Genomic DNA, 23778 nt, shown 5'->3' on the forward strand with positions numbered 1-23778 from the left:
ATTGGTCACTTTGTGATTTGTCTGTCCAAAGATGACAATGCTTAAATAATATACCGATAATTTGAAATTTAATTACATCATATAATTTTCACTGTAGGCATGCATTATATAAAATTGACAGTATTCATATTATTTGCTCATCATATTTAATGTTTCTTCTATAGCAGGAGCTGCTGCAAGGCCTCGAAAATTGTTGGTTATATCTTGTGATACACCAATTGTGGAGCTGCGGCCACAGTCTAAGTCTCTTGAACATCGACGAAGCGTTATGAGACCTGTTATTCCCACCAATATATTGTTCATAGCTCTTCTTACCTTATAATGACCCCAATTTTAACTTGAAATGGTGGATGATACAGTTAAAGAATTTATATTTGCAGCCAAAACCTACATTAACGGCAATGAGGAACGTGGTTGCTGCTCAAGGTGATACTGGAAATTAATGGTATCCTAATAGCTCTTCTGTTATTTAAAATTAATAAATTAAGTTCAGAGAAAATCAATTTATAAATATTAAATTTATAAATTATATGAAGTATACGTGGCAAAAAGTAGTTTTAGACTGGTTTTGGATCCTAAATATGGATTTGGTTTGGAGTGTGATCCAAAATCATATTAAATCCATATTTAATAAAATATAGTTTTGGATTTGGATTGGATTGTGGTGGATGTGGTTGTAAATATGGATAAACAATTCTAAGGAGGAAACTTCTAAACAAGATAACAAATGAAAAATGATTGCTAATCGTTTTTCTAATATTCTTACAATTAATGTTTAATAATAATATCTACATGAATTTATTCTATTTTTATAATCATCTTAAACACCTGCGTGATCAACCATATAAACACGGAATGTATGTGTGTATTACATGGGGTGGCACTGGCAGGGTGCTAGAAAGTAAAGAAAATTGTGTAGGGTTGATATAGTAAATTTACTCACGGTGTGTTTATTCACAATGATATCAATTCATTTGGAGAGTTAAAACAGATAAACAAAGCAGAGTGAGAGGAACTGCAGAATCACCGCCATGGTCCAATTTTATATCACCACCATAGTCCAATTTTATGAAATATGGATCCTAATATGGATATCATGGTTCAAATCCATATTTTTATTTAAATATAAGTCTAGGAACCAATCCAAACCATATCATAATCTGTGATTTTTTGGTGAACCAAAATCCAATATTTGGACTGGTTGGGACTGGTTATCCAGATTTAGACCCAGATTGACAGCTCCAATATGAAGCACCTGATACTGTCACTGAGGACGGCTTTTGGCAGAAAGAAGGAATGCTAGAGAGAACAAAAGATGTCAAAGGATGTCCAGGCTTAGAAACTTAGAGAGATGGCTAAGGAGAAATTTAATTAGATCGAATATGTTAAGGATGAAGCAGAGGCAACAAAGGGGTTTGCTTGGAATGGAATAGATATTGACATTGGCTTATTATCTAAGTATGGAATATACATTTGGAAGGTCAAATTGAAAGAGGCCAGGGGTGCATCCTATTCCTGGTGATCATTTTAGAGGAAAGGCACGACAAGGTGCCGATAATGGTAAACCAGTAGCAGACAAAAAAGATTAAGGGTACGGATTTCGAAGAGTTAAAGTATGGATTGGGAGGCAGAAAATGTATGACGAGGCAAACCACTATTGTGACATGCGAGACTTCAGCAAAGGTAATTTTGAATCAAAACTTTATGGAATAAAAACTATATTGGAATCCAATTCATCAAATGTAAATGACATTATCATCTTTATTTTAATGAAATCAATTATAGGTTTGACTTCTTGGATTTGCTTTAATGTACTATTTGATCGTGTACAAATTTGGTGGAGTTTTCAGGTTTCTGTTCCACAATTCTCAATACATGAAATTGAGAATTGATGCAATTACAGTGAAGGGTTGATAGTAACTTAAATATATATATATATACCATATTATAACAATTTTTATTATTTTCTAATAGCGATAATGCATCAGCGTATCGAAGATAATGTGTCAATGAAAATTGATTGATGTGTTCATAAAATTAGAGTGCAAACTGAAAGAATGAGTTGAGTCTCCTGAGCAGGATATCACTGGATGACTCCGTAAGAATTTTGACACATTAACTACTGCTCTTATGTTTTACCGCTCATAATCTTGATCCTAATAGGCTTATGCCTCTTTCCCAATAATTTGTAAAAACTTCAGGTGTTGGCTTTTTTAAAGACTACTTTTGTATGTTTATGTCTTCTCATTAACGTCTATAGTCAACAAAAATTTGTTCCATAGTTCGAACAACTGTGATCTTTTTAATCTCTATGCATCTCGGATTCGTGTTTTCTCATCCTTGGTTAACGAGAAGTAATACAAAAGTTTAGGGATGATAAAGAGATGACATGATCCTGGAGATACAAGATTAGTTTGCGAAACTATATTATTCTCCGTGATAGAAAAGCTGAGGTATGATAAAAGGATGACATGACACCAAATGTAAGATTATTTTCCAATATGCTGTATAATTTATGGGTATCTGATAAGAAAGGTAATTCAAACATTCTTAGTTGCATAATGCCAGTTGAAGGACATGGCTCCAACATGGGTTTTAGGTCTTAATATTATCTTTGTTCTTCTTTAGCTCTTTATCATTGGCATGAAAAGCTTAATTAAATTTCATTAGTACATGAAAAATTCATGATATTAGCACTTGAAATTTCAATTTTATTGCATTATTATGAAGTAAAACCATATTTCTAGATTATCCAAGTTTCATACTTTTGTCTGTGTTGTTGTTGCTTAGAATGAAAATAGTAAGTGTTATCACTTATATGTGCTATCTCAGTATGTAGCAGGTAATAGGCCTAAATAGATAGGTTTAGATTTTGAAGTGCAGCTGGTTCCTTAGTTAAGTGGTAATTTTTTCTCTGAAGAGTTGATACAATGACATGTTCATAACAAAGGGTTGACATGACCCCTAGGCCCAATCCAACAAATTCTTTCCGACTTCACTTTATAGTGACATGGCAAGGAAAGGAAAACATTCAAACTCCATATGTACCATTTATCAAGAATTTAAATAGAAATACCACATGTACATGTGCATGATTATTTTAAACTCTAAATTTTGTATATTTTGAATTATATTTAAAATAAAAATAAATTTGTAAAATATTTCATTCACATTTGAGGTCACTAGATAATGTCAGCGGAATTAAGAATATAATAAAAATCTCCCTGTATATAGAGGCATATGTTTGTATGTAAAAAGAATAACAATTTTTAGATACATAAATAAATTAGCAAACGAAAAAGTCAAACATGCAATGTACTATATTTTTAAGCTTTTTTAAACATTATACAACATTAAATTAAAATTTGAATATTTTTATATCACAAAGTTAAAAAAATTATATTGAATGTATATAAAGTTCTATAAAAAAATTTAGAAAATAATTTAATAATTTCAAAGTTACAATTAGCTACAAAAAAAAAACAAAATTTGTAAGATTGGATTACTTCCAAATAATATTAGGATAACACTAAATAAAGGGTTATACCTTAATTATATTACTCTTTTGTCAATTTTTAGACATTTCATTTCTAAAAAAAAATTCTCATAAATATTTTCATTTCCTTCTTTTAAGGAAGTTTTTTGATATTTTTTTTATAAAATTACATATATTGCAATTTTTGATATTTGCCTAATGCATATATATAAAAAAAATCATTTTAATTTATTTATAAAATATAGAAAAAATTTAGCTAAAATTCCTGAAAACATATAGTTTTTAAATAAAGATATATAGAAATATTGATAAATATATAACAAGTAATTAATTACATCAAAACAATCCAAATTGTAAAAATTACTTAATATTTGGAGGATTATTTAAAAAGATTTGAAATGGTTGCACAATTTAATATTTATAATAAATAAAAATATGATATGTTATTCTTTACTAAAATATTTTTAAATAATTTACTAACTATAATTTTTTTTAAATGACTCCCTTCCCAAATTCCTTTGTATCATAATCATTATTTTCCACTAATCAAAATAATTTATTTTTTATAAAATACGAGACGTCGTCGACGTCAAGTAATACTCGGTTGTGAGAAACAATTACATATTCGCTAAAATCATCTTTTACTAAGATATTTTAATTAAATTTCATCTTAAAAAATTTAAACATATTAATTGATTACAAAATTATTTTTTCAGTAATTATCGGTCACTTTAAATGAAAATTGTGTGACATAAGACACATGAGATGAGACAACTAATATACAATTATATTAAGGTAAAAAAATCATTTTTAGTGACTTTGAGCCTCAATTATTAAAATTTTTGATTAAATACTAAAATTGCATAAAATAAATATGTTGAGACATAATGAGTAATTTAAGTAAAATTACAAAGTCATACTCAAAGAAAAGTTACAAAATGATGAAAATCATACTTTGTTATGAATTGTAGATCTTATTTTATTTTAAAAATTAAATAGTTAATTTGATAACAATATTTTTTTATACTTAACAGAATTATTAATATTAATTAAAAAGGGTGCAAGTATCGTTTGAATTTTTTATATTTGATAAATATTGTGATCGAATAAAATTTTTCTTAAATTTGTTTCCCTTTATTTTATTTTATTTTCAATTTTGTTTTTTCCCAATATTGATAATAAAATTCAGGAAGCGTTGTGAGACGGAAGTAATGTTCTACAGTATAATTATATTAAATAATACTAAAAGAAACTTATATTTTAAAATAAGTGTTAAGATCAAATTTCATTCCAAATATAATCATTTAATTGAAATGAACACAAATTTTAATATTTAACTAGTTTTGACGAGAATCTAGGGTGCTCATATGTGCACATCCTTTGTTGATATTGAGACCAAAATAACCTTTTGTTCTTGTTTAACTAAGTCTACATTTATGTTCAATGAAGATAATTTGGTCCTAATTTTAATGGGTGTGTTTAGACTCAACAACTTTGGACACGACACGACTTAGACACACGAAAATTTAGTGTTTATGTTTGTCATTTTAGTATACGACACTAATGTACACGACCGAGATTTAGTGTCGGTTTTGTATTTGTCATTCGAGTACACGACACGAAGTATAAGACATAAATAAATATTAATATTCATAATGAATATATGTATAGTTATAATAAATATATGCATATTTATTTTAAAATAATACTTGATTTTATAATTTTGTATATAAATATTATCTAAAGATATATTTTTAATATATTTTTGTAAAACAATTAGCTAAAAATCTTATATTTTTTATTTATTTATATATTTTATTAATATTAATATTCAATTTTAAACAAAAAATACAACACGACACGAAAGTACACGAAACCTAAACAAGTCGATTATGTGTTTGGCATTTCACGAAACATGAAAATACACGACACAAACGAATTGCCAGGACACGAATGACAAGTTTAGTTTCAAAGATTTAAGTTATTTATAACATTCTATGAAGTTGTGGAAATAATTTATTATTTCAAAGTTGAAGTAAGGTTATTATTTGGTAACCTTAAGGTAATTGGTCGGAATTGGTTGGAAATTGTAATAGATTTTAATAAAAAAATACTGGCAGAGATTTCTTAGGCATCGAACACATCAGGTTTTCAGAATTGATAATTAATGTAATTTTCGTACCATAAGAAAGTTCCTCTGGTGATTTTTTTTTATTCTGTTGTAGTTGTGTCTTTTCCATTATGCATCTTTTAATTTATTTATGTAAATTTCGAGAGTTGTAATGGAACATTTTACAATGTTGTTTATTAAACTGTATTAAATAAATTTAATGTTCCTACAAATCATTTAGTGTTTGCATTATATATTATACAGTTGAATCTGCCGCAATGTATTTACAAATTTGTTTTTATCAGTTAATTTTTTAAAATATTTTTATAACTAATTTTATTAAAGTAATATAACATCGATTTCATATTAAAGATAACATTTTTGTTAATAATTAACTTTTAAAAAATCAATAACATGCAATTTGCAATTTATAATTTAACCGCTGTTAACAAGCTTTTAAATCCACACAACACGTTTCTTTCTTTGTCAAATCCCAACACAAAATTAGATCCATCTTTTAAGAATATTTGTACACTTGAATATACTTCTTCTCCATTTTCGTTCAGCAGCACGTATGGAATAACCTACTAACTAGATTCAAAGATGTCAAGCTCTAGAAACTACATAGTGACAAATGCAAAAAATATTACCATTTCGTTTGATTCATAGTTTTCCTTCGTTGGACATGCGAAGAACTTATTTGTAAACATTTTTGCAGAATCCATGTCGCTTTGTGATAACTATCTGTTAATCGAATGTATAATATTTACTCATCAAAACAACTTTGAGTCCTCATCTCTATAACCTAAAATTAAGGCAAAGTGATTTGTTTGTTACGAGTTTAAAAAATATTTATCTTTATTAGTGATAAATATTAATTTCATATCAAGGATAAAATGAAATCATTTTTGAAGAATAGAAAATACGTAGATTATCAGCGGCCATGATATATTACTTATGACAAAAGATTTGAAGAAGATATTTTTTCACATTATTATGATATTATATTGAAATGCCTAAATTTGTTATCATTGGTTTACATTTAGTTATTAGTTGATGTATTTTTGATTTTAAAGATCATATCATTCAGGATAAATCTTTCTTAATAGATAAGTCTTTCACTGATATTTTAACGTACTATTTTTAGACTGCTTCAATCACTCTCCATAATCGAAGTTAACTTTGTAAAATTTATTTCAATCACATAACATAATTCTTCTACCTTAAATATATAGTATAATCAATCTGTCAAAATAATACTCATCTTTATAAGTCATTTTCTTACTCACCACGAGTCATGGAGAGTCTTTTGTTTGATCACATCGAAAATCTCCAAAAGAACAAAACTACATGGTGCTGAAAGTTAGAGTGACACAGATTTGGGAGACTCTATCACCTGAAAACAGTTCTATTAGAGGCTACAATCTCATTCTTCTGGATGATGATATATATAATTCTTATTATTCTTGCTTTGATATTAATTTTCCATGTACTTATCGCACATTAACTATATATGCAGTATATTTTATATTATACATATTAACCTTATTTCTCATTTTAAAAAATAGATATCTCATGTACACGCCTACGTTTTTCCTGAAAATTGGAAGGTGATTGGAAGAGATGTGTTTGAGGGTCATGTTTACAGAATTGAAAACTTTATCGTAAGGGATACTGTTGGAAAGCTCAAGCCCGTGTCAACTGATTTATGTATAAGGTTATTGGGCTCCATTATTATTCAACGTGTTGAGGATGATGGTATAATTCCGCATTATAAGTTTGAATTAATGGACTTGGGTGAGCTAGAGGAAGAAACGAAACATTTGGGAGAGAACGAGAATCTTGAGTTTGCCGCCGGTATGATTACATTTTTATCTACTTTTTAGTGTTACAAGAATTTTTATAATGTCAAGCATTGTGCGAATTTTATAAATTCTATGTTGAACGCACATATAGAGAAACATTAACAATTTTTAATAGTCTGAATCATACAATTATAGATTTAATAGGAGTAATTGACAAATATGAGAAAGTTAATCGAATATCTACCAAATATGGACCAAGAGATGTTGTCAGATTTATGCATACGGATGGCAGGTAAATTATGTTTGTCTGATAAGAATGAATTATCTTTATATACAGACTAATAGACTAAAATAACTTTATCATCTGATGTGTTATAAATGCACAGTTTCTCACAAAGTGAGCATGTGGGGAGAATTGGCTATAGCTGTGAATGAGGCTTTCATAAAGGCCGAGGAGAAACCAGTCATAGCAATTGTAACCAGTACCAAACTATCTACATTCATGGGTAATTTTTAAAATCATTTTAATTATATCTTGCAATATATTATAAGTTTTTGTTGTTTAATTAGTCTACTTTTAATTATCCAAAATAAAGCAAATTATATATTCCTAATAGATTTCAAATCTTTTCAATAAATTAATTTGTTAGAAACCGTACAAATTGGTTCATTGCCATCTTCAAATGTCTACATAAACTTAAACACTGAGCCGGTTATAGAAATGCAAGAAAGGTATTTTCTGTTTATATCAAAATTAAAAGTTTAGGAAATTAATTAAACACTTATTATGTTAACATCATTTTTTCATTAAACAAGATTATTGGAGGAAGGTTTCAAAAGTCCTGGAAATCCTGAAAAGATGTCAACCGAAAATGTAATGATACTTTCCATTGAAAGGTTAAGTCTGAAATATTTGAATGACAGTTGTTCCACTTTAAGTGTCAAGATTTGTTATTTATATTTATCATCAATGTACTACCGTTTTCCAATTTTTATACAATTGAAATGATAACATTTTTTCACTAACTCTATTGTTTTACTAATATTTTAGAAGAAGGTTTGTTGCACGTTCAAAATTCTTAAGATTGAAGATGTAGACAATTGGTGGTACTATAATTGTCAGAAATGTAAAGTAGATGTTCAAAAAGAAGGGAAGAGGTTCAGATGTGAGAATTGTAAGAAAAACTGGACATTTGCTGAGAAGAGGTTTGTTTGGATTAGTAATGCATTGCAACACTTATACATAGTACATTATATATTTTATATAAATCAATCTTTTGTAATTATTATCATAATATATAGGTTTCGCTTAATAGTCTTAGCTGAGGATTCAACATTAACTACTAATGTCATCCTCATGGATCGTGTCGTGAAGAGGCTAGCTGGCAACACCGCAACACATTACTTGAATAAGAAAGATGTGGTATTGTATTTATGTTTTGATCACAAATGTGTAAATTTTATTTACATTTGTTGTAATGTTATGAATGTCCAATTTACCTCCTATGCAGCGAGCGGAGGATATTCCTATCCTTGATATTCTGAATGAGATTGTTGATGAGTGGCATTTATGACACTTTATAATGCTCTAATAAGCTTTGAATTGATGCATTTGTACTCAAGTTGTTAAGTGTTTAATGTGTTTTCTAGTGTTTTTGCATTTCAGGCATTAATCTGTTAATCAGGTGAATTAACATTGTTTTGGTGCTAATTTGGTGTCAAGGTGGTGTTGGAATAAAAGCTCGTGGAAAGCCGGCTCGAAGCAGTAAGGAAAAAGATAAAATCTGAGTTTTTCCCAAAAGGACGGCGCGCCCACACTGTGATAGCGCGCGGCTGCGCCAGGATTTCAGAATGATAGCTCACCCGCGCTGTGATAGCGCGCGGCCGCGCCGGTGCGGAAAATATGAATCCTGATTCTAATTCGATTCTAAGTGGGGAGACTTCCAGATTGTAAAGGGCTGCTATATATATATATATTCAAATAAGAATGTTTTTATAAGGGAGACATACTAGAGTGCAAGGAGAGCCGTAAGAAGACCGTTTTAGCACAATTCAACGAAGGCGAAGCAGATCTTGTTTTTTTACTTGTGAATCTTTATTTTAAGTTGTATTTAGATGCTAGTTTTCTTACTTGTGAACCTTTACTCTTGTTTGTACTTGATTTTATTTATTCGTTATAAAGACTACGTTTGTTATACCATGCTTTTATCAGAACCCACGTTGATGATGAGTCCGATCATGGGCTAATCGTTATCGTGGGGTTCTAGCGGATTTATTTACGAATTTCTTAATTAAATTATTTTGATGCCTTAGTATTTGTTGATTGATTGATAGCCTAGTATTGGTTGTGTGTATTCGTCTTATGAGCGTCACGAACTTATAAGATAGTGTGTTAATTCTTAATAAAGCGATAGTGAATTCAAGGATTTAGAACTTGCCATGCTAGCATAGGTTCATGTGTTATTATTATGCATGATTCGTAGTTAATTTTACCCATCTTACTGGCCCTGTATAATCAAGATAGATAACTTGTACTTAAACCGTTATGTTGTCAAATTCTATAGACATATAGGGTCTCAATATAATTGGTGTCTATTCAACTTCTATCTCTTTGGTGGATGTCTGGTAGTATGGTACTCGTGCAACGAAAGTTGGCGTTTATCAGTTTCGTGTTGTCTGATTAGTGTCATCACCATTGCATGCTAAAGATGAGAAAATTAAGGCTATTGAATGAAGTATTTAATGAAGTTAGAATCCCATGTTTGTCATATATTAGTTTAGTCAATCTTAATTTCGTATTTATAATTGTTAGCTTAGTTCTTATTTATAAGAACCTCAATTTATTATCGTCTTAGCATTGAATAATAACCATACATTGTTGCTTAAGTGCGTGAATTAATTAGTTAACCAATAGACTCTCTGTGGGAATGAACTAGAAAAGATTCTATACTACTTGCGAACTTGTATACTTGCGTGTAATATTAGCGCGTGTTTAGCGACTAACAAGTTTTTGGCGCCGCTGCCGGGGACTGTATTGTTAATTTATAGTTTATTTTCTTTCCATCAGTGGTCGTTAAAGTTCATTAACTCGAATATTGTTACTTATTTGTTCCTTGTTTTATTTCAGGTACTCTAGCGAGGGTGTATGCATATGCGTCCGCGTACTCGTAAGAGAACACTGGATAAAGCCGATGAAGAACTTGTGGTAGTTCGTAAGGAAGTTTTTGAGGAAGAAAAGAAGGTAGAAGAAGAAGAGAAAGTTGAAGAACTGTTAGGTCCCAATTTGTTTGCAGAAGGGGGGTTGAATGCAAATAATACCGTTTAATCGAATAAAATGCGGAATAAAAAGGTGAAACAAAATTCAAGTTAAATAAAACTTTTATTAAACTTGAAAGGTGTTACAACAACGGTATCTGTTACAAGGGATTAATCTCAAATCAATTATTACAAATCTAGAATAAATTTGACATGAACTTTTTCTATTTTTGCAATGAAAAGATCAAATGCTAAATGCGATTTTAGATTAAGTTCTAGGGATTTTAATCCGCTAGATTGTTACACAAGAACAAGATAAATAATTCTAGTGGTTTGGATTTAACTTTACAATCTAGAATTTTGATCTTGAATAAAGCAGATGAAAAATGAAATAATTTGCTTTTGTTTCTGCTGTGTTCTTGACTTGTGTGTTCTGTTGAATTATTGCATGAACGTCTTCTGCTTTTTTGTTGTTTAAGTAAACAAAACAATCCAGTTGAATCAGCAAGACTTTCGGCAAGACAATCAAATGAACTGGTATGACAATCCATTTGAACTGGTAGGACTTTCGGTGATACTATCCTTTTGAACTAGCAAGACAATCCCAATAGCTAGCAAGACAATCAGAATGAACTAGCAAGACTTTCGGCATGACTATCAATTGTCATACCGATTGTCATAGTAGTTCAAATCAAATTGTCTTACTGAATTATTAATAGATTTTAATCTAATAACAATTCTGAAAATCCTTAATATTAATTCTGAATTAATTAATCAATTAATTCAATTAATCAATAAATTAATCTTTGCAGATATAATTTATTTTCTTAATTAAATTATTTGACTTAATTAATTAATAGAGAATTAATACTAATCTTGAGCAGCAACCATTCTTCTGAAAATCTTCTGAAAATTACTGTCAATTATGAATCAATTCCACCACTTCAATGTTGACACTCGATGTACTGTTTAGTTCATGAGTGACTAACTTCCGTGACGTTTCTTCAAGCCTTGACCTTGATACTCTTGATTTTCTTCAGACTAAATCCTTGTAATTAATTGATACCCTGACGAGATCTCTGTCACTTGATTAAATCCACAATCTTGATTTATATCACTGAGGCTTGATCAATTTCTTGAGCTTCTTCCAGTGAATTAAGTCTTCAAGTCTGTAGATGAATAATGTTTCTTAACCCTTTGACAGATGTTACTCTGTGAGATCTCTCTGACGATAGATCCACTATTTACTTATTACATTCTTATTTGAGTTGAGTTATATCCTCGAATAAACAAATAGGCTATGACATATGCCTTTCAATCTCCCCCTATTTGCTTGTTAGACAATAACAACAAATACCTAGAGGATAACTCAACTAATAAAAAAGAAAAAGATATAAACAGTAATGCAAAGTAAATAGCAGAAAAGTTCTGGATTATATTTAACATTTTCCAGATTCCATAAGAAATTTACAAGTGAATACAAGATAGATGTTCCTCTAGCCTGAACATATAACTACATTAGTCTATCTTGATTCATAAAGCTCTAATCATATTACATTGAGTTTTGAGCTAATTGACTTCAGTTGTCTTCTCTTCTGACTTCACCTTCTTCTAAATCTTGAAGCAACTCTTTGTCAAAGACACGATCCTTTTCTGAAGTGAAGCTTGCTAGTCTGACTGGTTGAACTCCAACTGACTTCAGCTTATTCTTGATCTGATTGTACCTTTTAATATTCTTTTCACAATAAGCTTGAATCAAATCAGCAGCTTGAGTCTTCAACATGGATGAGTATCCAGCAGTTCTTAAATGATGTTCCATCCAGACCAGATGCTTAGCTGAGTAGTCTTTAAGAGATTGTACATCTAGCTGACAGATTTGAAGACAATCAGACTTAAAGAATCTCACCTGATGAGGATTGTTGACCACTTGAGGACTAGCCCTGCTGGCAAACTCTTTAAGCCTTTCTCGAAGAACTTCATTCAATTCTGAGCTTCTTTTTACTTTGTTGAGAAGAACCCAAATCTCTGACAAAAAACGATTCTCAAACAGATGAAGTGACATCTTGAAAGATCCTTCACTCTGACAATATACAAAAATGCTCATCTCATTTAGGGATCTGTCAAAAGCAGCTGTGATCCTTGAGACTTTAGTCTTGATAGCATTCATGTACATGTCATTGTTAGGATTTGAGATTTCCAGCTTGTCAAGAAGATGTAGAAACTGCCTATCATTGTTAGTGCTCAGCTGAGGCATATCAAGTACTTTCCTAGCTTCATCCCATTTTTCACCAATCTTCAGTCTGATATCTCTTCTCCTTTCTTGAGCCTTAATGTCATGAAGACGTTGCTTTTGAAGAGTTTCTGTTCTTTGTATGTCTTTCCTCATGTCAATGATCTAGGAGACCTTTTTGAGTTCAGCTTCTTTTCTTTTCATCTCTGACTGCTGCTGCTGAAACTCTTTCTCAAAGATAGGATCCACTATAGCTTCCTCTTCCCATTCTCCAAAATCACTTTCCTCTTCAACTTCAAATAAACCATCTTTATCTTCTAAGACTGGTTCAGTGGGAATGTCAAAAATATCAAAGTCATCCTGTTCTCTACTGTAGTAGACATCATCAGCCTTTCCTTTGTCTCCAACAGAGGTATCTTTTTCTTTCCCCTTTCCACTACTCCCTTTCTTCTCCCCCTTAGTTGAGGGATCCTCTACTGACTTTCCTTTAGAACCTCCATGATCTCCATCATCTCCAGAGCCTGAGCCTCCACCAGACGGCCCTTCAAAGTAAGTTCTTTGTTCTTCATTAGGGCAGTGAGAATTCTTGATCATGAAATACAAGTATTTCATTCCTTCATTAAGATGTTCCATGCCCGTTTCTATCTTTAGAAATCTGGAGGAGTCCAGTGCATGATTCATTTCAACCAGGTCTTCAAGAGAAGTCATTCTTGTATGTAGAGAGCAGAAGTTAGAAATGTCATCAGCTGATAAAGTTGGAGTTTCCTGAATGGAATTGAGCTTTTGTGTGACAGTGTTCTTGAGATCTGAGATATCATTCCTGATGAGTGCCAGCTGATTGTTGACAGAGGTGGAAGAAGAAGACCGTTCAACCACTTGTGCTTTGAATGCTTGAGCCTCAGCTTGGCTTTTAGCAAGTTCTTCTTTTAGAGTAGCAATTTGAGCTAACAGGTTTTCAGTATCTGTGTCTGTGTGTGCTCTCACCTGAATTTCACTCGTGTTTGGTTCACTCACCTCACGTGCTTGTGTTTCTCTCAATATAATTGCTCGTGAGGAGTCTTCCTGTTGCTGTTCTTCTGTACCTGCAGTTAAAATCACCCTAGCCTCTTCAAGAGAGGTCAGTGGTGGTGCAATGGGAATTCGCGAGTCTCGATCCTCAGTCAAACCTATCATTTCATGTGAAATAGATGTCTGAATTGCTTCAGGGATAGATTGACCGAGTTGCCCTCCAATTTCTCCAGATAAATCTGTGAGTGGAGAATCACGTGAGGGAGCCAGAGGTGTTTGATCTGGGAAGGGAGAAAATGACTCTATTAAGGGTGGCTGAGAGTCAGATTTTCCCTCAGAAGCATGTGACTGCTCTTCTGCCGTAACTATGGCAGGCACTGTAACAGACTCTATGTGCACTCCATGCTCTGTGTCCTAAGTATCATCTGTGGATATGTATGGTTCCATTGTGAGTAATGGAATTGTGTTTGACTCAGTACAAGATGCCATGGCCCTATGGCGAATTTCAATAGATTCATCCTGTTGAGAGAATATCTCTAGTAACTGTTCATTGGCCATTTCAAAGTCCATGTCCTGTTGGGAGGACAAGGATGGGCTTTCAGATGCCTCAGTATATGTTCTTCTTTTCTTGGGAGGAGGCAGAGCTGAGGGTTCACTCACATTCAACAATACACTACTTCCTATTAACCTTCTGGGTAACATTTTAGACAGTGGGGGAGAGGTTGAGATAGGTTATGACTCTGTGTTTGGCTCTATGACCTGAGATTGAAGCTGTGGTTCTACAACTTCATGGTCAGTCCTATCGACCACTGGGGGTCTTTCAACAGAAGTAGGAATAGAGTGAGAGTGAGGAATTACTACCTGTAATGGAAGAGCATCTGATGTTGGAGGAGCCTGGGTGGCTTGAACCACTGGAGGTTGAGGTTGCTGTTCATGACCGGGAAGATTGAAAATAGGTAGGGGAATATAAGTGGCCATGAAAGCAGATACAAGTACTGGAACTTGCATGAATTTGAAGGTTATGTCTTGGCGGGTGTAAATCTTTTTGCTTACAGGAGGGGGTTCGGTTACTGTAGAGTTAGCAAAAAGGGCTTTGTGCTCAGGTGTGAGAAGATGATCTGCTATAAGCATGAGAAAACGAGCATAGTAACATGATACCCTACGATTTGTAGAATGATCACATAAAGCAGTAGTGAGATGTCTCAAGAGAATGGGAAAAAGTAGTTTGCCAAAATTGATCCTTTGATTGAAAACAACCGCAAGACCAATATACTGCAGAGTGGAAGTGATGTTATGAAAGTTGGATTTAGTGCAGTTGGCAAACACTTTAGAAAGTGTATCGAAGAAAATGTCCCATTCAGACACCAAATTGGATTTTGAAAGTTTGGTTAAATTGATCACCCCCTGATAGTGAATAGCATGGAAAAAGTTTGTGATATCATTTTCAGAGGGTAAATTACAGAAATTGTCCAATGGAAAATTTAACGCTTGATTGACGACTGTTTCATCAACTACATACTGTGTGTTTGCCACGGTGAATGAAAAAGATTTTGAATCATCGGCCACAGTAGAGGTTGTGCAAATCAGTCTAAGCCATCGACATTTAAAATCACATTTGATTTAATAGCAGAGCTAACAATCGAATGGTCATTTAAAAATCTAATCCATGGCTTAAATTTTTCCATATCACATTTTTCTGGATTAAAATAACCAACTTGATTATGCGCGACAATTTGGAAATTGAGAGCCGTTTAAAATAATAATAAGACACACACTTTCAGAATTTTAAGGATAATATTAAGAAAATTCGAATTAATTAAATTAATTTAATAATTCGAATTAAATTAATTATAATCGAAAAATTTAGACAGAAATGAATCTCGTTAAAATTCTTAACTCACAAACGCAGATTTGAAAAAAACCAAACGACACACAACATAAATTAAAAATAAAAAATAAAAAATACTCAAAATCAACAAACACAAACTGAATTTGAAGGAAAAAAATGATTCGAAAAAAAACAGTTTTGAAAAAATTTTGGCAGCACTCCTGTATGTATATATATGTAAGTATATATAACAGGAGTAAGATTGCTGAGTAAAAACTCGAGCAAAGGAGATCAATGGCGGTTGAGATGTGTTCGAATAGAGAGAGAGAGAGAGAGAGAGAGAGAGAGGGAGAGAGAGAGAGAGAGAGAGCGAGAGAGAGAGAGAGAGAGAGAGAGATAAGAGAGAGAGACTGTTGGTTTTTTTTTTTTTTGAAAAACTAATGAACTGAACTGATGAAAAATTAAAACACACAAAAACGATTAAGTAGTATAACTGGTATGACAATCGGATTGTCATACCGATTGTCATACAGATTGTCACACCAGCTTAAAGACAGAAAAATAATTGAAATAAAATTAATAAACACTAAATATATATAACTGGTATGACAATCTGATAGTCATACCGATTGTCATACCAGTATAAATTAAAAGGAAAATATTTAAATATAAGGTTTATAACGGGCAAGACAATTGATAGTCATACCGATTGTCTTGCCAGTATAAAACTATACTGAAAACCAAAATAACACAATTATATACTGAAATGACTTTCAGCAAGACAATTGAAACAATTTCAATTGTCTTGCCGATTGTCATTCTGGAAATAAAACAATTATAAGCAGAATTAGTATTAACAGATTTATATATATATATATATATATATGTACTGAAATAATTTTCAGCAAGACAATTTTTATTGTCTTGCCGATTGTCATTCCAGTAGAAAGTCAATCATATACTATTACAGAAAATATTTACAAAAACAAAGACAATATTTCAGAATTAATTATTTTTATTCCAAAAATAGATTTCTGTTGAATTTTAGCAAATAAAATTCATAGAAAAATATTTTTAGAGAAAATAAAATATTCTGAGATATTTGAAATTAACAAGAAGAGTAAATAAAACAGATAAGATAATATAAATTACATAGAATTAAACAAGAAATATGATAAAATGATAAAATAAATTTGCAAATGAATTTTTCATTTATGAAAAATTCATTCAAGAACAGATCTCAGATATTAACTAAATTAATCACTAAAACTATTCAACATGCCCAATTTACCAACTGATCTGGTAAATGTGGATTCATCAAGTGGTTTAGTGAAAATATCTGCTATTTGTTCTTCTGTTGGAACAAAAAATAGTTCAACAGTACCATTCATGACGTGCTCTCTAATAAAATGATACCTGATGTCAATGTGCTTTGTCCTCGAGTGTTGCACAGGGTTGTTGGTGATGGCTATTGCACTTGTATTGTCACATAAAATAGGAATTTTGTTCAATACAGAGCCATAGTCTCGTAGCTGGTTCCTAATCCACAAGATCTGAGCAGAGCAGCTTCCAGCAGCAATATATTCAACCTCGGCCGTTGAGTTGGAAACTGTTTGATGTTTCTTGCTGTACCATGAGACTAGCCTGCTACCTAGGAATTGACAACTCCCTGAGGTGCTTTTCCTATCAACAACACTTCCTGCGTAATCTGAATCTGTATATCCAACAAGGATAAAACCAGATTCTTTAGGGTACCAAATACCTAGATTTGGTGTTCCCTTAAAATATCTTGAGATTCGTTTAACAGCAACGAGATGAATATCTCTAGGATCCGCTTGGAACCTTGCACATAAGCATGTAGCATACATAATATCTGGTCTACTTGCAGTAAGATAGAGTAATGAGCCAATCATACCTCTGTAGCTTGTGACATCTACCTTAATGGAGTTTTCACATGGTCCAAGCTTGACAGCTGTAGTTGATGGAGTCCTTGCTGATGCAGAATCCTCTAGATTGTACTTTTTGAGGAGTTCCTTGAGATACTTGGATTGACAAATAAATGTTCCATCTAACCTTTGATTTACTTGTAATCCAAGAAAGAACTTTAGCTCTCCCATCATGCTCATTTCAAACTTGTTGTGCATTAACTTAGCAAATCTCTTACAGAGATTATCATTAGTAGACCCAAATATTATATCATCCACATAGACTTGGACTAATATAGTATCATTCTTATGTTTTTTAGAAAAGAGAGTTTTGTCTATGACACCTCTAATAAAGCTATTTTCAATAAGAAATTCAGAGAGAGTGTCATACCATTTTCTTGGAGACTGTTTGAGCCCATAGATAGCCTTGAAAAGAAAGAAGACAAAATCCAAATGATCTGGATCTTCAAAACCAGGAGGTTGCTCTACATATACCTCTTTATCTAGCTTTCCATTCAGAAAGGCTCTCTTGACATCGAAAGGACACTAACTGGTCCAAATAAATCCATGTGCAATAATTGCAGAACACCAGTTATGGAAGATGTGTCAGTGCCTTTGTGACTTGCTTTCTTTGACTTTCCTTTCTGGCAAGCCTCACATAGTCCTTTTGGGGAGAATTCCAGCTGAGGCAGACCTCTGACCAATTCTCTTTTGACAAGAGAATTCATTGTTTGAAATTGAGATGAGAAAGTCTCTTGTGCCATAGCCAACTCTCATCTGACGATGCCTTTGCATAGAAACAATTGACTTCAGAATTGCTTCCAGAGTTCATGTCAGCTACGAACAGATTTCCTTTCCGGATTCCCATCAAGGAGGGTTTTTCACTTTTCTTGTGCAGAATCTGACACTTCAGCTTGTCGAATAAAACATTGTAGCCGTTGTCACAGAACTGACTAATGCTAAGCAGATTGTGTTCAAGTCCTTGCACAATATACACATTTTCAATGATAACATTTCCAGCTAGCAAACAGCCATATCCCTCCGTTAAACCTTTGATGTTATCTCCAAAGGTAACCACTGGGCCAGCTTTCTCAACCACATTTGATAGCAGGGCTCTATCTCCGGTCATATGTCTTGACGATCCGTTGTCAAGAATCCACACTACCGGTTGTACCTGTTTAATGCCCTGCAATACAAATGGATTAGACCTTCTTCGGAACCCAAGCTTGGCTGGGTCCGGCATATTTGTAAAATTGGCCTTTATCAGGCAAAACAACATTCTTAATTTTAATATTCTCAACTTTCTCAATGACTGGACATTTGACCTTGTGAACAGCCTTGACAAATTTCTGTTTAGGCTTAGGCACAAATGTCTCCCTTCTAGCTTTAGGAGGACTAGCAGTCTTAGACCTATCATTCTTTCTATTATTCACATGCTGACGAGGAGTAGTCTTATCAGTAGAAACATGCTTACCATTAAAATAAGCATACATCAGATTAAAAGCACAAGACATACAATCAGGAACACCACATGCTTTATGAGAGGGATTAACAATAGGCAACTTATGCATGGTAGACATGGCATTTGTGTTATCCAACTCATGTGTGTCTGAGTTAGTCTCAGTTGCTTTCACAACCTTGACTGGAACTTTTGACACACTTGACTTGGAGACAGCTTTCTCATTAGCATTATCTTCAGCACGGATTTCTTCTTGAATAATAAATGAGGTCCCATAAAATGGTTCAGCAATTGATTCTTTATAGAGGGGTTCATCAACACCCTTAAGCACATGTGGTACTTCCCTGCCTTTAGCACAGACATGAGGAGGGGAGTTTATGCCTAATTTTCCAATAGCAGCATTGTAATCATAACCTATTCCAAATGTTTGATTAACAGCTTGCTTATTGTAAAACTCTTTGGACTTCGAACAAGAATTAAAGTAAGCTTTAACCTTAGCCTCAAGACCGGTGATCTTGTCTTTGAGAATAGTTTCAAGTTGTCTATAACAGTCAACTCTATTCTCTAGAAAAGATACTTGTTCTTTTAATTTATCTTGATTAATATGCACAAGTCTTAATTCATTGACCTCTTTCTCAAGGTCTTTGATTTGTTGATTTAACAATTCATTATCACGACGAGCACAATCTAAGGAACCTCCTAGATGATAAACTAATTCAGCATCAGTAAATTTTACCTCTTTTCTTGACGATGAGGTGTTTGCATCACTAGCCATAAGAGCAAGATTCCCAACTTCTTCATCTTCACTGTCAGTATCATCCCAGCTTCTTCCCTTTGCCAGGTAAGCCCTTTCAGATTTACTCTTCTGATTAGAATCGTAAGAGTTCTTCCTAACTTGTTTTGGCTTCCTGCATTCTGTGGCAAAGTGTCCCAACTCATTGCAGTTGAAGCATCGAATGGTGCTTCGATCAACCATCCCTGTTTTATACCCACCACTGCTGGTGTTAGAGGATGAAGATCCACCTTTCTGGAATCTATTGTAGTTGGACTTGTACTTGAACTTGGGATTCCTTTTGAATCTGACATTTGAGAATCTCTTGACAATCAGGGCCATTGACTCATCCTCCAATTGCTCCAGTTCTTCCAAGGAATAAAAATTATCTCCTGATTGATTTGTAGTAGAAGGATCAAATTCTGCTACTATCACATTTTCTTCAACCTTGGAAGACTGTACCATTATTTCTGACTGTTGAGATTGTTGTTGATATTGTGGTTGTTGTTGTTGTTCATCAGCTACTAGAGCAGTAGATGTGCTGAACACTCTTCCTTTCCCGTAAACTTCCTTCTGCTGAATCTGCTCCAACTCATAAGTCTTTAACACACCATAGAGCCTTTCCAAATAAATCTCACTCAGATCTCTTGCTTCTCTTATGGAAGTGATTCTATGTTCGAGATGAGTTGGCAGTATTAAAAGGAACTTTTTGTTGACCTCCCTGATGGAATAGTATTTACCATTAATGTTCAGGTTGTTGATCAATGCATTGTACCTCTCAAACACTTCAGTGATTCCTTCTCCTGGATTGGATTTAAAGTATTCATACTCAGAGGTTAGGATTTCTAACTTATTCTCCCTAACTTCCTCTGTGCCTTCATTAATAACCTCAATAGTTTCCCAGATATGTTTGGAATCTTTACAATTCATCACATTTCTATTCATCAAGGAATCAAGGGAATCTACTAAAATTAATTGAAGGCTAGCATCCAGGGAGGCTTCTTCTATTTCAGCAGGAGAGAAATCCTCAGGATCTTTCACATAAGTTCTCGCTTTGGTGATCACCACATCATTTTCTATTACCTCTGGTTCGATAACCATAGGAATTTTTGGACCCTTCTTTAACACTTGCAGATATTTGGGATTAGCAACTTGTAAAAACAGTAGCATCTTCTTCTTCCACATAACATAATTTTCTTTATCGAAAAGTAGAATTTTAACGGTTCCAACTTTTTGTGTAGTCATTATGAATTTTTTTTTGAGTGAATAAAAATTCAAGGAGTGAAAGAAACACAAAAGTCTAGGATCTAGATTTGTACGATAATCAGAAGGCTCTGATACCAATTGTTAGGTCCCAATTTGTTTGTAGAAGGGGGGTTGAATGCAAACAATACCGTTTAATCGAATAAAATGCGGAATAAAAAGGTGAAACAAAATTCAAGTTAAATAAAACTTTTATTAAACTTGAAAGGTGTTACAACAACGGTATCTGTTACAAGGAATTAATCTCAAATCAATTATTACAAATCTAAAATAAATTCGACATGAACTTTTTCTATTTTTGCAATGAAAAGATCAAATGCTAAATGCGATTTGAGATTAAGTTCTAGGGATTTTAATCCGCTAGATTGTTACACAAGAACAAGATAAATAATTCTAGTGGTTTGGATTTAACTTTAAAATCTAGAATTTTGATCTTGAATAAAGCAGATGAAAAATGAAATAATTTGCTTTTATTTCTGCTGTGTTCTTGACTTGTGTGTTCTGTTGAATTATTGCATGAACGTCTTCTGCTTTTTTGTTGTTTAAGTAAAAAAAACAATCCAGTTGAATCAGCAAGACTTTCGGCAAGACAATCAAATGAACTGGTATGACAATCCATTTGAACTGGTAGGACTTTCGGTGAGACTATCCTTTTGAACTAGCAAGACAATCCCAATAGCTAGCAAGACAATCAGAATGAACTAGCAAGACTTTCGGTATGACTATCAATTGTCATACCGATTGTCATAGTAGTTCAAATCAAATTGTCTTACTGAATTATTAATTGATTTTAATCTAATAATAATTCTGAAAATCCTTAATATTAATTCTGAATTAATTAATCAATTAATTCAATTAATCAATAAATTAATCTTTGCAGATATAATTTATTTTCTTAATTAAATTATTTGACTTAATTAATTAATAGAGAATTAATACTAATCTTGAGCAGCAACCATTCTTCTGAAAATCTTCTGAAAATTACTGTCAATTATGAATCAATTCCACCACTTCAATGTTGACACTCGATGTACTGTCTGGTTCATGAGTGACTAACTTCCGTGACGTTTCTTCAAGCCTTGACCTTGATACTCTTGATTTTCTTCAGACTAAATCCTTGTAATTAATTGATACCCTGACGAGATCTCTGTCACTTGATTAAATCCACAATCTTGATTTATATCACCGAGGCTTGATCAATTTCTTGAGCTTTTTCCAGTGAATTAAGTCTTCAAGTCTGTAGATGAATAATGTTTCTTAACCCTTTGACAGATGTTACTCTGTGAGATCTCTTTGATGATAAATCCACTATTTACTTATTACATTCTTATTTGAGTTGAGTTAAATCCTCGAATAAATAAATAGGCTATGACATATGCCTTTCAAGAACCAGCTTTAGTAGTGATGGGTTATCCGAAGGCTTTGATGGACTATTCTCAGCCTCAGATTAATGACATTCAGTCAAGCATCATCAGACCAGCCATCAGGTCTAACACTTTTGAGATCAAGTCAAGCACGATTCAGATGATATAGAACTCAGTTCAGTTTGGGGGTTCTCCTACTGAAGACCCCAACATGCACATCAGTGATTTCATCGAGATCTGCGATTTTCTCTAAGGGACAAAGCTAAGTGCTGCTTACACTCTCTACCGGCAGGGTCTATCACCACTTGGTAAGATCTTGCGCAAATATTTCTCACTAAATTCTTCCTTATGGCGAAGACTGCTGCAATCAGGAATGCTCTTATTCAGTTTGCTCAACAAACTGGAGAATCTCTGTGTGAGGCTTGGGATCGATATAAGGAGATACTAAGGAAGTGCCCACACCATGGCATGTCTGATTGGATGATTATCAACTATTTCTACAATGGATTGGGTGCTACTTCTAGACCCGTGCTTGATGCAGCATCAGGAGGAGCCTTGTGGGCTAAAAGCTACGATGAAGCTTATGAACGTATTGAACTGATGGTTGCTAATGAGTACCAGAATCCTTCCCAAAAGCTGACTCAGGGAAAAGTCGGAGGAATTCTGGAGTTGGACGCAGCAACTGCTATCACTGCCCAACTTAAGGCTTTGACGATGAAGGTGGACACTTTGGCTAATTATGGAGTTAATCAAATCGCTAGTGTCTGTGAGCTTTGTGTTGGTTCCCATGAGACTGATCAGTGCATAATTTCTAGTGAATCAGCTCAGTTTGTGAGCAACTTCCAGCGATCGCAGCAACCAGTGCCATCCACCTATCATCCCAACAACTGCAATCATCCTAATTTCAGCTGGAGAAACACTCAGAATGCGGTTCAAGAGCCTTATCAGCAATATCCAGCTATGTAGTACAACCCCCCTGGTTTTCAGCAACCGCAATATGCACCAAGACAACAACTCCAGCTGCAACAAGCCAATGAAAAATCTGAATTAGAGGAGTTGAAGCTTATGTGCAGAAGTCAAGTTGTTTCTATCAAGACCTTGGAAAATCAAATTGGGCAAATTGCCAATGCCTTGTTAAATTGTCAGCCTGGTACACTACCTAGTGACACTGAAGTTCCAGGAAAGAGGGAAGCTAAGGAGCAGGTAAATGCAATCACTTTAAGGTATGGAAAGGTTGTGAATCCCGAACAAACTCAAGTGTTG

At 33.2% G+C, this 23778-nt stretch overlaps 1 protein-coding gene and 1 non-coding gene across 2 annotated transcripts; one reads left to right on the forward strand and one right to left on the reverse strand.

Moving 5' to 3' along the window:
• Positions 1-7660: 7660 nt before the first annotated feature.
• On the forward strand, positions 7661-8985 carry LOC141704830 (uncharacterized). The gene is made up of 7 exons (XM_074507994.1): positions 7661-7703; positions 7798-7917; positions 8062-8143; positions 8228-8285; positions 8463-8617; positions 8714-8834; positions 8923-8985. The coding sequence occupies exons 1-7, from the start codon at positions 7661-7663 to the stop codon at positions 8983-8985; spliced, it is 642 nt and encodes a 213-aa protein (XP_074364095.1).
• Positions 8986-22878: 13893 nt separating this feature from the next.
• LOC141704832 (small nucleolar RNA R71) lies at positions 22879-22985 on the reverse strand. The gene has a single exon (XR_012568089.1). It is a non-coding gene; the product is annotated as a small nucleolar RNA R71 (small nucleolar RNA).
• Positions 22986-23778: the final 793 nt, after the last annotated feature.

Source organism: Apium graveolens, unplaced genomic scaffold (assembly GCF_009905375.1).
Source record: "Apium graveolens cultivar Ventura unplaced genomic scaffold, ASM990537v1 ctg8283, whole genome shotgun sequence".
In the NCBI taxonomy this organism is placed as follows: domain Eukaryota; kingdom Viridiplantae; phylum Streptophyta; class Magnoliopsida; order Apiales; family Apiaceae; genus Apium; species Apium graveolens.